The 13,144-nt window shown below is 43.7% G+C and overlaps 1 protein-coding gene across 2 annotated transcripts in view; it reads right to left on the reverse strand.

The window, feature by feature from the left end:
- CPAMD8 (C3 and PZP like alpha-2-macroglobulin domain containing 8) overlaps positions 1-13,144 on the reverse strand; it is a 307,162-nt gene that overhangs the window by 8,373 nt on the left and 285,645 nt on the right. For both annotated transcript variants that reach the window (XM_040321178.1, XM_040321172.1), the window contains exon 41: positions 5,615-5,680. In XM_040321178.1, the coding sequence (XP_040177112.1) occupies positions 5,615-5,680 (66 nt within the window). The remainder of the gene's footprint in view (positions 1-5,614; positions 5,681-13,144) is intronic.

Consider the following 13,144-nt stretch of genomic DNA (forward strand, 5'->3'; position numbering starts at 1 on the left):
AACTAATGAGCACAACTGTATTTACCAACAACGAAAATGATCTTGGACTCTTTAATTCGGTTTTGGTCTGGCTTTTTGCATTTCTATGATTTAGGAAACAAAAACCTGATAAGAGGTGCTAACCCTTACCTAACTCTATCCAAAATGTAAAACAAAAGATTTGGCTTAACCACTTCCAGACCTTAGGTGTTTTTCAGATTCGGTGTTTGCAAGACTAAAACATTTTTTTCTGCTAGAAAATTACTTAAAACCCCCAAACATTATATATTTTTTTTTTCTAACACCCTAGAGAATAAAATAGTGGTCATTCCAATACTTTTTGTCACACCGTATTTGCGCAGCGGTCTTACAAGCGCACTTTTTTTGGAAAAAATTCACTTTTTTGAATTAAAAAATAAGACAACAATAAATTTGGCCCAATTGTTTTATATATTTTGAAAGATAATGTTACGCCGAGTAAAATGATGCCCAACATGTCACGCTTAAAAATTGCGCCCGCTCGTGGCATGGCGTCAAACTTTTACCCTTAAAAATCTTGATAGGCGACGTTTAAAAAATTCTACAGGTTGCATTTTTTGAGTTACAGAGTAGGCCTAAGGCTAAAATTATTGCTCTCGCTCTAACGATCGCGGCGATACCTCACTTGTGTGGTTTGAATACCGTTTTCATATGTCGGCGCTACTCGCGTATGCGTTCGCTTCTACGCGCGAGCTCGTCGGGACGGGGCGCTTTAAAAAAATTTTTTTTTGCTTTTCGCATTTATTTTTATTTATTTTAGAATTTTTAACACTGAAAAAAAAAAAAAAAAAAAAATTATCACTTTTATTCCTATTACAAGGAATGTAAACATCCCTTGTAATAGAAAAAAGCATGACAGGTCCTCTTAAATATGAGATCTGGGGTCAAAAAGACCTCAGATCTCATATTTGGGCTTAAATGCAAAAAATAGAAAAAAAATAAAAAATGTCATTTTTTCAAATGACCAAAAAAAAAATTTGTCTCTTTAAGAGGCTGGGCGGGACTGACGTTTTGACGTCACTTCCGCCCAGCCGAGCTATGGGGACGGGCGAAGGAGATTTTTCCTTCAGTCCCGTCCCCGCTCACCAGCCGACAGCATCCGATCGCCTCCGCCGCTACCGACGGCTCCGGTAAGCGGCGGAGGGCACGGGAGAGCGGCGGGAGGGGGGGGGGCCCCTCTCCCGCCACCGATAACGGCGATCTCGCGGTGAATCCGCCGCGGAGACCGCCATTATCGGATTCCAGACCGCGCACCCTAAAGATGGATACCTCGGTTGTGACAGCAGCTGCTGCCGTTACCGAGATATCCGTCTTTAAAAATAGGACGTACATCGTCGTGCGCAGGTCTGGAAGTGGTTAAGGGCTGGTTCAAACTGCTGCATGGTTCAAAATTGAATTTGATTCGCACAGCACTGCAGTGCAAATCACATGTGATGTCTGTGCAATGTGATTTCAGCCATACAGATAGTATGGCTGAAATCGCATCACATTTAGACTAAACTCGCACAGGACCCTTTTTTGGGTCCGCAGCAGAATCGGATTGCATGGGTGCTCACACCTATGCAATCTGATTCATGATCCGAACAGTTCGCAGTGCGATATGCAAGCTGAAATGGGGGTGTCATTAACAATGTATTGACACTCTCCAGCAGTTTGCATATGGCAGTGTGAACTGCCGCTGGGAGACATGCGATGTGGGAACCCGCAGTGGATTCGCAGGGTTCCCACATCGCAGCAGTGTGAACCGGCCCTTAGACACACTTAAGCCTTCCATCTGTGACTTTGTTCCCAGCAACCTACTGATCCATCTCTCTTCTCTAGCTGCTTTCCTGTGTGAAACTGTTGATGGATTTCATCTACTTTTTCTGCTTATTGAATTCTTGTTTTTTTCTCTTCCGTTTTAGTTTTGTATCTTAATGTTACTCCCTGTGTCCCCCTTATGTTAGCTCCAGTTTCTAGTTCTATTGTCAGCAAGGCAATCTAGAAGGCTCCATACTAGTAGTGCCCTCAAGTCCATCCTTACCAGTTGAGGCTCTGGAGAACACCAGACACTCCCAGATCTTTCATCTCAGTGATAGCCTTTCACTGTCCCTGTCTCAGAGTTACTTTTTAGTATTAATCATGGCCTCAGCTTTAGTTTCTGCTAGTTATACCGGTACTTTTCTATCCTTACGTGCTACAGCTACATCTTGCAATCCTTCTAGGTGTCACCAACTTCTGTTAACCCAGAGGACTGCTGGTCATATAGCCATTTAACTATGAAAAGAAAGGATTGTGCCAGTATACAGTGCATCCGAAAAGTATTCATATCGCTTCACTTTTTCCACATTTTGTTATGTAAGCCTTTTTTCAAAATGGATTTAATTAATTATTTTCCTCAAAATTCTAAAAACAATACCCCATAATGACAACATGAAAGAAGTTTGTTTGAAATCTTTGCAAATTTATTAAAAAACAAAATAAAAAAAAACATGTACATAAGTACCGTATTTATCTTCCTATAACGCGCCCCGGCGTATAGCGTGCACCCCCAACCTAGAAGGAAAATTCCTGGAAAAAAAAGAAATACTTACAGTTTGGATGCCCCTCGTCGGTGTCTTGCCCGGCGTCCATCGGTGGCCTTGTCCGGTCTGGTGTCCTCCCCGCTGTGTTTTTTAGCCGATCCCCGCGTCCCACGCTGTGTTTGAACCACTTTGCCAAAATATACAGAGCGCAGTACACTCGGGTATACTCGGGCAGGCTCGGCTCCTCTCGCGTAAAGGACGCATAGGACGTGACCGTGAGCGGAGCCGGACCTGCCCGACTATACTTGAGTGTACTGCGCTCGGTATATGTCGGCGGAGTGGTTCAAACACAGAGTGGGAAGCGGGTAGTGGCGTATATCGCGCACCCACGATTTTGCCCTGATTTTAAGGGCAAAAAAGTGTGTGGTATACGCCGATAAATACGGTATTCGCAGCCAGGGGCGGACTGACAACTCATGGGGCCCCCGGGCAATAGAAGATTATGGGGCCCCCCGGGCTTACAGATGGCCACGAAGCCCGGAGGCATTACAGAGGCGGGGAAGCTAAAATCTCAGGATTTTCACATCAAAAGCATGTCGGTTTTGGACATATCAGGGACAGATGTAAAAAAAACACAGATTTTTACATACTGTCCCTGGTTTTAATGAGCCTGGCAACCCTGATGGGGCCCCCTAGTGGCATGGGGCCCTCAGTCCGCCCCTGTTCGCAGCCTTTGCTCAATACTTTGGTGAAGCACCTTTGACACCAATTACAGCCTCAGGTCTTTTTGAGTATGATGCTACAAGCTTAACACACCTATTTTTAGGCAGTTTCTTACATTCTTCTTTGCAAAGCCTCTTAAGTCTATAAGTTTGGATGGGGAGCGTTGATGCACAGCCATTTTCAGATCTCTCCTAAGAGATGTTCAATCAGGTTCAAGCTTGGGCTCTGGCTGGGCCACTCAAGGACATTCACAGAGTTCCCCCATAGCCACTCCTTTGTTATCTTGGCTGTGTGTTTAGGGTCATTGTCCTGTTGGACGATGAACCTTCGCCCCAGTCTGAGGTCCAGAGCACTCTAGACCAGGTTTTTATCAAGGATGTCGCTGTACATTGCTGCATTCATCTTTCTGCCGATCCTGACTAGTCTCCCAGTTCCTGCCGCTGAAAAACATCCCCATAGCATGATGCTGCCACCACCATGCTTCACTGTAGGGATGGTATTCAGGCCATTCAGGCCAAGAGTTCAAGCTTTGTTTAATCAGAGAATTTTGTTTCCCATGGTCTGAGAGTCCTTCAGGTGCCTTTTGGCAAACTCCAGACGAGCGGTCATGTTCATGTGCCTTTTACTGGCCACTCTATCATACAGGCCTAAATGGTGGAGTGCTGCAGAGATGGTTGTTCTTCTGGAAGGTTCTCCTCTCTCCACAGAGAAACGTGGAGCTCTGTCAGAGTAACCATCTGGTTCTTTGCCACCTTCCTGACTAAGGCCCTTCTCCCCCGATCACTCAGTTTGGCTGGGCGGCCAGCTTTAGGAAGAGTCCTGGTGGTTCCAAACATATTCTATTTTTGGATGATGGAGGCTACTGTGCTCATTTAGACCTTCATAGCTGCAGACTCTGAGATCTGTGCCTCAATAAAATCCTGTCTCGGAGGTCTATAAACAATTCCTTGGACTTCATGGCTTGGTTTGTGCTCTGACATGCACTGGTAACTGTAGGACCTTATATAGTCAGGTGTGTGCCTTTCCAAATCATGTCCAATCAATTGAATTTACCACAGGTGGACTGGACTCCAATCAAGTTGTTGAAACATCTCAAGTAAGATCAATGGAAACAGGATGCACCTGAGCTCAATTTTGAGTGTCATGGCAAAGGCTGTAAATACTTATGTACATGTGATTTTTAATAAATTTGCAAAGATTTCAAACAAACTTCTTTCACGTTGTCATTGTGGCGTATTGTTTGTAGAATTTTAAAGGAAAATAATGAATTTAATCCATTTTGAAATAAGACTGTAACTTAACGAAATGTGGAAAAAGTGAAGTGCTGTGAATACTTTCCGGATGCACTGTAACTATTATTTTCTATTGGGAACAAGGAGACTGCACATTCTATTTAACATACTGTATGTGGTGTTAAGTAAAATGTGTTCTATAAACACATGTGGTCTGTTAACCGGTTCCTGACCGGCTCACGCAGATATACTGCGGCAGAATGGAGTGCCACCAGAGGGCGCTCGAGCAGCAAGGAACCCGATGCGCCTGGCCAGTGGATGCGATCACGTGCACGAGCGCCAGCACAGGAATTTGTCTGTGTAAAGACACAAATCCCTGTGCTCTTAAAGGAGAGAAGACAGATCGTGTGTTTCTACACAGTAGAAACAGCGATCTGTCGTCTCTCCGAGTCACTCCTCTCCACACACAGATAGAACACAGTGAGGGAACACACACTTAACACCTTGATCGCCCCCTAGTGTTAACCCCTTCCCGGCCAGTGACATTTATACAGTAAACAGTGCATATTTATAGCACTGATCGCTCTATAAATGTCAATGGTCCCAAAAATGTGTCAAAAGTCTCTGATCTGTCCATCGCATTACCGCAAAAAATCGCAGATCATCGCCATTACTAGTAAAAAAAATAACAAATAAAAACACCATAAAAATGCCATAAATCTTTCCCATAGTTTGTAGACGCTATAACTTTTGCGCAAACCAATCAATATATGCTTATTGCCACACAATGGAAAGCTGATGAAGAAATTTGTTTTTTAAAAACATTTTGTGGATATTTATTATAGCAAAAAGTAAAAAAAATAAAACATTATTTTTTTTTCAAAATTGGCACTCTTTTTGTTTATAGCGCAAACAAATTAAAATCACAGAGGTGAACAAATAGCACCAAAAGATAGCTCTATTTGTGGGAAAAAAAGGATTAAAATTTTGTTTGGGTACATCATTGCATGACCACACAATTGTCAGTTAAAACGACGCAGTGCCGAATTGTATAAAATGCTCTGGTCAGGAAGGGGATAAAATCTTCCGGGGCTGAGGTGGTTAATGAAGAAAGTTGAAAATGGGTATGTAATATACCAGTTTTCTCTTCAAATGGTTCTGGTAATGCAAAACTGTCAGTTTCCTCTTCGGAGGTATTTTCTTCTGCAGAAAAAGAAAAGGGTATGCTATTATAGAACAGTAGAACAGGAAAAAAACAACACATGTAGATTTTTAAAGAACAGACATAAAAAACAATTTGATTAGATGTGTAAAGTACAAAGTACTTTTTCTTATGTGTACATTTCAATCAAAAATAAAAATCAGCCCAAGGAATATATGCACTAGACTTTTCCAAGGCTAAACTCTGTTTCGTGTTGTTGTTGGCAACCTTCTTAAAAATGGCTTGCTGTTACTAATCTGGTGATTGGGAAGTATCATGCCCGTCTAAATTTGAAATGGCAATGTGGAATACATGATCCCACCCACTGCTGAGTTAAATCACATCAAGCTGATGGATGTCATCCTCTAGCTAATTCCATCGTTTACCCAGTTTTCCTTTGCCTCTTTCCTCATTGCTACAAGTTCTCATCAGTTGTTAGGATCCATCACATTTCAATGCATCCTCCCCCCATGTGTATGTGCCCCGTGTTTAGATAGGTTAACTGATTTACTACAATAACCATAAAACATACTGCCATTTAAATAACAATTACCCAAACTGTCCTTTCTGTATAAGTGACTGTCCCTTTTGAGTGTGGTAGGACCAGGCCCGTCGGAACCCGACAGGCAAACCAAACAACTGCTTGGGGACCCGAGCCGGCCAGGGGCCCCAAGCTGGCCAGGGGCCCCAGCAGTGCTGGCCCTTGCCGCACCGCTGCTTCCTCCTGCAGTCCGGTTGGCCGCGCAGAACAGGAGATTTAGTTTCCTGTTCCCGGCCGGACTGACAGGAAGTGTACACCCTGAGTGTTTACTTCCTTTCAGTCCGGCCCGGGAACAGCAAACTGAATCTCCTGTTCCGCGCGGCCGACCGGACTGCAGGAGGAAGCAGCGGTGCGGCAATGGCTGGCGTCTTGTTAGGCTCTGCGGAGGATAAAGCTAGACTGTCTTGAGCGGGGGTATAGCGGTATCCTGGATGGTGGGGAGAGGAGTGCTGCCCATACACGTGTATGCAGGCTAGAGAAGATTGTAAGATATCCTAACAAATTATGTAATGTTTTCGGCAGCAATCCCCCCCCCAGGCCTTAACTTAATGATATCCTAACAAATTATGTAATGTTTTCGGCAGCAATCTCCCCCCCCCCCCAGCTTACTTATTAATGTACCACTAAATTTAGAGCCCAAAATGGCAAAGCGAATGTACACTAGTAAAGAGGCCTACGAGTTTTTGAGCATGACAGATAGTGAAGAGGAGGTCACGCATCTGTCAGATTCTGGCTCAGAATACAACCCCCTAGTAGACAGCGGCTCCATGTCAGATAGCTCTGTCGACAAAGTTGTAATCCCTGCTAAGGCCAGGCGTACCCGACCCCATTCTGATGTTGTTGAGTAGCAAGAACTGCAGGACCCTTGTATGGAGCAGAGAGCCAGTACTAGTGCCGCTATTCCTTCTGGTGAACTGGCAAGCACCAGCGGCCTAGTACACCCTGGTTGTTCATCCAGCACTGCAGTATCACGTGGTGACGTGGCGAGTCCCATAAGTGCAGTTCAAGCTGGCGAGGTGGCAAGCACAAGTAGTGTCCCGCTGCCACCAAGAAGAAGAAGAAGACAAAGACAGGCCCGTTGTGCCCTTCCTGCAGAATTTGCCTATCCTGATTGGGTCCCCACCACTTCTGCAGAACCCGTACTTCACCCATTCACTGGCTAACTCGGTATTCAGGTGGAACCAGCTGATTTTACGTCACTTGATTTTTATTCGCTGTTTTTCACGGAAGATCTCTATAGATCTATTGTGGACCAGAGTAATTTATATGCTGGTACTTACATCGCGGCTAATCCCCAGTCCCTCCTAGCCAGAGATTGGAAACCACTTTAGAGAACTAAGTAAGTCAGAATCAAGATGGATACATGAGATGAGGTCATTGGTGCCTAATGGCCTTAACATCGATTTTGACTTGAATTGCTTCATTTCAGACTACTAACTGTCCCATTACTAGTAAAAAAAAAATATTAATAAAAATGACAAAAAACTATCCCCTATTTTGTAAACGCTATAACTTTTGCGCAAACCAATCAATAAACGCTTATTGCGATTTTTTTTTTTAGAGCGATATGTAGAAGAATACGTATCGGCTTAAACTGATATATTTTTATATATTTTTTATCGCAAAAAGTAAAAAATATAATTTTTTTTCAAAATTGTCGCTCTATTTTTGTTTATAGCGCAAAAACTAAAAAACGCGAAGGTGATCAAATACCATCAAAAGAAAGCTCTATTTGTGGGGAAAAAAGGATGCAAATTTTGTTTCAGAGCCACGTCGCACGACCGCGCAATTGTCAGTTAAAGCGATGCAGTGCTGAATCGCAAAAAGTGGCCCGGTCATTGACCAGCAATATGGTCCAGGGCTGAAGTGGTTAAAAATGTATGTAGTTTGTCGCCACTGCGCATTTGTGCGCAATTTTAAAGTATGTCGTGTTTGGTATCCATGTACTCGGCCTAAGATCATCAATAATTTGGGCAATATAGTGTGTTTAAGTGCTTTAAAATAAAAAAATGTATTTTTTCCCGAAAAAATGCGTTTGAAAAATCGCTACGCAAATACTGTGTGGAAAAAAAAAATGCAACACCCACCATTTTAATCTGTAGAGCCTTTGCTTTAAAAAATATATATAATGTTTTCATGTAAACAAAAAGTGTCAGAAAGGACTTTGTCTTCAAGTGGTTAGAAGAGTGGGTGATGTGTGACGTAAGCTTCTAAATGTTGTGCATAAAATGCCAGGACAGTTCAAAACCCCCATAAATGACCCCATTTTGGAAAGTAGACACCCCAAGCTATTTGCTGAGAGGCATGTTGAGTCCATGGAATATTTTATATTTTGACACAAGTTGCGGGAATTTTTTATTTATTTTTTGCGCAAAGTTGCACAAGCCGCTCAGTATAGCGATCTCCTCACACCTATGATTAAGTCACGTGCCGAGTGATGTAACGCGTGGGGAAAGAGCCTAGTGACGCGATCAACGGACGTTTATCAGTGTGAGGAGATCGCTATACTGAGCTGCTTGTAAGGCTATGTTCAAAGGCTGTATCTGAAGAGGGAATTCTTATATCACCCTGAAGCAGAAAGGCGTCCTCATATGCTGTGCCATTTGGAAGCAATTAAGCACCAGTCCACACTTATTAATCTGAAGTTTCAAGGTGTCTGCCTGTGTTTTGTTTGAAAGCTCAACAACACGTCAGCCTGTGATAGCAAGTGGGTGTGGAACCCTTTTGTATTATAAGTACTACTACTCAGAACTGGACATTTGCTACACTTGAGGTTGTTTTTTGCACTTCTCACAATGTATTTGTTTTTTATTGTGGTTTCTTATTGATACCCTCCTGAGTGTATATGTTTGGTATCAATTCTGCACATATTGTACACATTATCAGCAAAAGTTGATTTCAGCGCATCACTATTTTATCTTTTTTTCTTTTCTTCTTTTTTTGTACTCCTCACTACCTATCACAGTTTCGGAGGCCATGGAATGCCCAAATGTTACAAACCCCCCCCCAAATGACCCCATTTTGGAAAGTAGACACACCAAGCTATTTGCTGAGAGGTATGGTGAGTATTTTGCAGATCTCGCTTTCTGTCACAAAGTTTTGAAAATGTTAAAAAGAAAATAAAAATCCTTTTTTTTTTTCTTTCTTCATTTTCAAAAACGAATGAGAGCTGTAAAATACTCACCATGCCTCTCAGCTTATAGCTTGGGGTGTCAACTTTCCAAAATGGGGCCATTTGGGGGGGGGGGGGGGTTGTGCTATTTTGCCATTTTATGGCCTTCGAAACTATGATAAGTAGTGAGGAGTGAAATCAAAAATGTATGCCTGTAGAAATCTTGAAGGCGGTGCTTGGTTTTCAGGGTCCCGTATGCGGCTAGGCTCACAAAAAGTCCCACACATGTGGTATCCCCGTACTCAGGAGAAGCAGCAGAATGTATTTTGGGGTGTCATTCCACATATGCCCATGGCATGTGTGAGCAATATATCATTTAGTGACAACTTTTTGTATTTTTATTTTATTTTTGGTCATTATTCAATCACTTGGGGCAAAAAAAATTAAATATTCAATGGGCTCAACATGCCTCTCAGCAAATAGCTTGGGGTGTCTTCTTTCCAAAATTGGGTCATTTGGGGGGGTTGTGTGCCATCTTGGCATTTTATGGCCTTCAAAACTATGATAAGTAGTGAGGAGTGAAATCAAAAATGTATGCCCGTAGAAATCTTGAAGGCGGTGCTTGGTTTTCAGGGTCCCATATGCGGCTAGGCTCACAAAAAGTCCCACACATGTGGTATCCCCGTACTCAGGAGAAGCAGCAGAATGTATTTTGGGGTGTAATTCCACATATGCCCATGGCATGTGTGAGCAATATATAATTTAGTGACAACTCTGTGCAAAATAATTTTTTTTTGTCATTTTCCCGCAACTTGTGGCAAAATATAAAATATTTCATGGACTCAACATGCCTCTCAGCAAATAGCTTGGGGTGTCTACTTTCCAAAATGGGGTCATTTGGGGGGGTTGTGTACTATTTTGTCATTTTATGGCCTTCAAAACTGTGATAGGTAGTGAGGAGTGAAATCAAAAATTTGCGCCCTTAGAAATGCTGAAGGCAGTGCTTGGTTTTTGGGGCCCCATACGTGACTAGGCTCCCAAAAAGTCCCAAACATGTGGTATCCCTGTGCTCAGGAGAAGTGGCAGAATGTATTTTGGGGTGCAATTCCACATATAACCATGGCATGTGTGAGCAATATATAATTTAGTGACAACTTTTTGTAAAAATGTTTTTATTTTTTTATTCAATCACTTGGGACAAAAAAAAAAATATTCAATAGACTCTACATGCCTCTCAGCAATTTCATTGGGGTGTCTACTTTCCAAAATGGGGTCATTTGGGGAGGTTTTGTACTGCCCTGCAATTTTAGCACCTCAAGAAATGAGATAGGCAGTCATAAATTAAAAGCTGTGTAAATTCCAGAAAATGTACCCTAGTTTGTAGACGCTATAACTTTTGCGAAAACCAATAAACATACGCTCATTGCGATTTTTTTTACTAAAGACATGTGGCTGAATACATTTTGGCCTAAATGTATGACTGAAATTTAGTTTATTCAATTTTTCTTATAACAAAAAGTAGAAAATATCATTTAATTTCGAAATTTTCGAAATTAAATGAGTGAAAATACCCCTTCTGCGCAGAATAGGAGGGCGCGGTTTCTTTCCTAGAGGCTAGGTTTACACTGCTGCGAATTCAAAATCGCAGGGAAATCCCGAGATGCCGCGATTTTGGCCAAGGTTTAAGAGACATCTGTGCAGATGTCAATGTAAATCGCGGCCTGAAATCGCAAAAAGTAGTACAGGAACTACTTTTTAAATTCGGTGCAGCGCCGCAGATGCGGTGTCGCACCAATTAGGACGGTGCCATTGCCGACAATTGCCGCCGACTTTAGATGCGATTTGACATGTGAAATCGCATCTCAAATCGTTGTGTGAACCTGGGCTTAGAGGACTGAGGGAGAAGTGTGCTCTTACCTCCCATGACATTCTTAATAATGTCGTCCAGCGAGGTACCAAAAAATCCTCCCACCCTTGAAGGGCAAATCTGCCAGAGCTTTTTTGGATGCTTGGTCAGCGGACCAGCATTTCAGCCAAATCAGGCAGCGTAATACCAGATACAGAGGCTATGGAATTCTAGGGGGCTGCATCCAGAGTGGCACAGGCATACACAAGGCCCTATACCAACTGGTCGGCCAGCCTCACACACTCAGGAGGGAGCTGATGCTCCTCCACTGTCTGGCGCAAAATCTTTGCCCATTCAGTAAGCGTCTGAGACACCAAAGTTGCAGCCAGGTTAGGCCACAACGCAGATCCCAGCATGGTGAACATGGAATCGCTTACCGCTTCGGATCTCCTATCAGTAGGGTCCTTAAAGTCAGGGGTCCCCTCTACCGGGAGAGTGGTAACTTTATTCAGCCGAGAGACCGGGGGTTCCGCGACCGGAGGAGAGGTCCACTTTTTCGGACTGCCAAACGCTGAGGGACCACAAAGGACTTCTGCGGCCGTTCCCATTCCTTGTACTGCGCACCATTCAGAAAGTTAATGCTAGAGGCCAAAACCCACTCCAAAATGGCCGCCAGACGCCAAAGAAAAAAGGGCGCGGACCACAAGAAAATGGCCACCCATAATGCCGACCTGCGTCACAGCGCGGCCACAGCAAAATGGCCGCCAATGGAAATTTCCATAGAGAAAGCAGGCACACTAAAAAATGGCGTCAGTGCTGTAAAAATGGCACCTGAGCACTCGCGATGTGGACGAGAAGGCCGTGCGGGGACTTTCACAGGAGACAGACCACCCCGGTCACAGTGGCCCTTAGGGCAGGAGGGAAAAGGATGACAGAGAGCAGAGAAAGGGAGGTCAGGAGAACCCCTTTTAACCCTGGAAATGCCCAGCTGTTCCATCCCCCCGAGTTGGCAGTTGATAGAAGAATCACAAAAATAAAGTAAATAAAAAATAAAAATGTATTTAGGACTCTGGGCCCAAAGGGAGCCAGGTCCACCTCCTCTGCTAGGTAGAAAAAAACTGAGCTGCATGCTGCAGGGTGAGGGGATATGACCGGAGGGACCGCCCCCTGGGCGGGGCTGTTCAAGTTGTTAAAGTTACATGTTTTAAGATAATTAACATGTCTGCCTAGTCCTCTCCTAATAGATGGAACATAACCCACTTGTTAAGATTTAAGGAGCTGTGTCCGTCCATAGATGAAAAGAGAAAAATGTCCACCTCAAATCTCTCTTAAATGGATTTGAATAACCTCCTAGGTCAAGTGGGATTCGATCCCAAGCAGGGAAGTTACAGATGCTGTATGATGTACTATTCTTTTAAATCTTCAAGTTCGAGAACAATACCAAAAGATGCTGGCCGGTTCTCCGTAAAAAAAAAAAAGATGCTGGCCGGGATTCACAGACACTGGCACATATTTATGCCGCCGTAGCGTATCTTTTTTACAGTACGCCGGCGCAGCGCGGAGAGGCATGCACTGTATTCAGAAAGCCATTACTCACCAAGATGCGCCAGCGTAACGTATTTTCGAAGGCTTAGGCCAGGTAATTGCAAGTGTAAGTGGGCGTGACCCCATGCAAATGATGGTCGCAGTGGTTTACGTCAGGCATATCTTAAATGGCGCATGCATCTTGACGTGGACGTATGGCCCGCAGCCCTCTGCGCATGCTCACAACTACGCCCGCCGTAACCCCTAAGATACGCTGGCCCACTGCCTACGCCCAGTGCATAAATGCGCCCAGACATGCGCCCGTCGAGCACAAAAGTACACCAGCAGCTTTTGGTGTAGGTACTTTTGTTTTCTGAGCCATGTCTGCTCCAGTGACTGGGAAGGAGAGGAGGAAAAATTATTTTACACCGGAGGAGAAGGCA

Source organism: Rana temporaria, chromosome 1 (genome assembly GCF_905171775.1).
Source record: "Rana temporaria chromosome 1, aRanTem1.1, whole genome shotgun sequence".
Lineage (NCBI taxonomy): Eukaryota > Metazoa > Chordata > Amphibia > Anura > Ranidae > Rana > Rana temporaria.